Source organism: Setaria italica, chromosome IX (assembly GCF_000263155.2).
Source record: "Setaria italica strain Yugu1 chromosome IX, Setaria_italica_v2.0, whole genome shotgun sequence".
Classification (NCBI taxonomy): Eukaryota; Viridiplantae; Streptophyta; class Magnoliopsida; order Poales; family Poaceae; genus Setaria; species Setaria italica.
The window spans coordinates 21,118,225-21,120,850 of record NC_028458.1 but is presented as its reverse complement, the minus strand read 5'-3'; the positions used below and the strand labels follow the sequence as shown (position 1 = coordinate 21,120,850).

General features: G+C 45.8%; 1 protein-coding gene across 1 annotated transcript; it reads right to left on the bottom strand.

Moving 5' to 3' along the window:
• Nucleotides 1-593: 593 nt before the first annotated feature.
• On the bottom strand, nucleotides 594-1,566 carry LOC101767845 (transcription factor ILI7). The gene is made up of 2 exons (XM_004983086.2): nucleotides 1,201-1,566; nucleotides 594-1,037 (listed from the first exon to the last, which is right to left on the bottom strand). The coding sequence occupies exons 1-2, from the start codon at nucleotides 1,330-1,332 to the stop codon at nucleotides 885-887; spliced, it is 285 nt and encodes a 94-aa protein (XP_004983143.1). The 5' UTR covers nucleotides 1,333-1,566; the 3' UTR covers nucleotides 594-884.
• Nucleotides 1,567-2,626: the final 1,060 nt, after the last annotated feature.

Sequence of the window (2,626 nt, the reverse complement as noted above, 5' to 3'; positions counted from 1 at the left end):
ATGGATGCCTTAAACATGACGCCCGGAATTCAAGTCAGTACGTTTTGTCGTGTACTAATGACCGTAAAAAAGGTGCAAAAATAGGTTCTCTCTGCGCTGAAGCACACCACTCTCATAACCAACACACTGTTTCTTTTTCTATGGTTGCACATTGTCATACAGATCTGCTGCCAGTTCGAATTGTTCCTGCATGACTGTCCTTGAAATCGGCTTTAGTATCACATTGACGCTTTGCTTAGGGAAAGAGGATTGTTCTAGGAATTACCTGGATATATATGTAATTATCGTATAATCAATCGATCCTCTATCAAAATGGTCACAACTTGTAATAATTAAGAATTGTAAAAGAAGGAAGTACAGCAGATTTTGTAATCCAGATAAAGTAACTAAGATCTGAATCCTAATCCCCCTATTACCTTGTACTGCTGAAGGATAAAAAAAATAGAAGTCATAACAAACTCCCTTGATGAGTTGCAACTTGCAAGAGAAAACAAGACAAATTTTAGGAATCTCTCCTTACGAAAAGACAGTCAGTCATGTTAGCACAGCACAAAGCAACGTGTGTCATCGGTGGCTCCATCTGGCACAGGAAATGGCAAACAGCATACGTGCAAAACTTCACGCGGCAAAAATGAATACTGACAGTTCAAGTTACATAGAAATTACTAGGTAGCGAATTCAATTATTTAACTGACTCTAGGAAAAGATTTAATTTATTAACGTAGCCGATGATCCTGACCAGAACATTCTCTCTCCTCTCTGTCTCTAAGCTACAAATTGACTTCCGATGGTCACTGAGCTTTGTCAAGCTCAATGGATGCCTAAACATGATGCCCAGAATTCAAGTGGTCCGACACGGCCTGACGGATCCGCCAGGCGGGCAGCTACATGAGGAGGCTGCGGATGACGGCGGCCTGCGCGGTGCTCACGTCGGCGGTGGCGAGCAGCTCGGAGAGGCGGTCGCTGAGGTCGTCGACCTCGCGGTGGAGGCTCCGGATGTAGCTGCACGTCTCCTGCAGCACCCTCGCCGACGGCACCTGCACGCACACATATGAATAAGCATCGTCGTCGACCATCTAGCTTAATTATCACCAACACTCGTCGTCGACCATCTAGCTTAATTATCACCTCCACCGTCCTACTACGTAATGATTGGCTGCCGGAGTTGCTGACACCGGCGGCAGGATTAACGTAACGTACCCTGTCGTTGCTCCGGAGGCGGGCCTCGGGGAGGAGCGCCTGCAGCTTGGCGACGAGATCGCTGATCTGCTCGTCGCTGATCCGCGACGCGCCGCCGGACGACGCCCTCGACCGCGACCGCCGGCTGGACATCTCCTCTGAGCTCTAGCTCCTACCTGCCGGCGGCAATGCCGGTGCCCTGGTGGATCTCTAGCTCGTTCACAATGTGTGCACGTGGGTGTCTGCAAAAGGCAGCCCAGTAGAGCTTGTGTGCGTGGGAGGAGACAAGGCTGAGAGCGAGGAGGCAACAAGTAGCTAGGTAACAAGAGTGTAGAAGCAGGATGGTGGTAGAGAGACACTGGGAGGGAGAAGACCGTGTGGTGCTCTAGTGCATCGGCCGTTGGAACGGGCAGGTGCCGGGGGAGTTAAATAGAGAGACGCGGACACGCGGTGGTGGCTGCGGAGAGAAACCTCGAGAGCCAGAGACTCGGACAGTAAGATAGCGGCGCCGCAGGGGCACAGTGCTGTTCTTGACTCTCTGCTGACACCGAGGGACAGGCTGAACTGCTAGAGCTAATGTCAATGGCCAGCTTGCTAAGGGTTTTCAGGCAACGAAAGATTGTCTTTTCTACCCCTCCCACGACACTTTCAAAGGTCCCGTTTGGATCCCGCAGGCTAAAGTTTAGATGGCTTGCTGGGAGCAATGAGCTAATAGCTAAACTTTAGCTGGGTGGTAGGTAAGGGATTTGAACAGATTCTCAGCTAAAGTTTAGTGGGTGGGATTCAAACAAGATCTAAGTTATTCTTCTCCAACCTCGAAAAGTTCTTGGTAGGGTAGAATTTATTATCAGGGGTTAGAATTTAGGGTTGGAGTCCACCCAAGTCTAATGGGTTTAGAGGAAAAATCATAGCAACAAATTAAATCTGCTTCGTGGTGATGGTAAGTGATGGTCGGGGTGGTGAGGGCCAAGTTTTTTTATTTTAGCCCGTTTTGCGAAAAAAATTCACAAATACACCCTTGACGACACTAATTCTAAAAATGGATCTTCACCTTGACGCTAAGCTAACATGTCATCTAATATGTACCTATGCACCTAAGTATACAACTACTTAACAAAATATCGTAATAACTATATTACTATGTAACTAACTATATATCTAGCTACGTAAACAAGCCTACGTACGAGGAAAATTCTATCTAACTATCTATTTCTCTATCTAACAATTCTATCTTCTTATCTATTTTCTATCTATAAGCACATCCACCTAGTTAAATAGTGTCATGAGTATTCTCTATTCCTTCTATCATTGCATTTCATACACAAAACCTACCAAATTAAATTAGTTTTCATATCTAACAATTCTATCTAACTATCAATTTATCTATCTAACTATTTTATCTAACAATTCTACCTACCTATCTAAATTCTACCTAACTATTCTATCG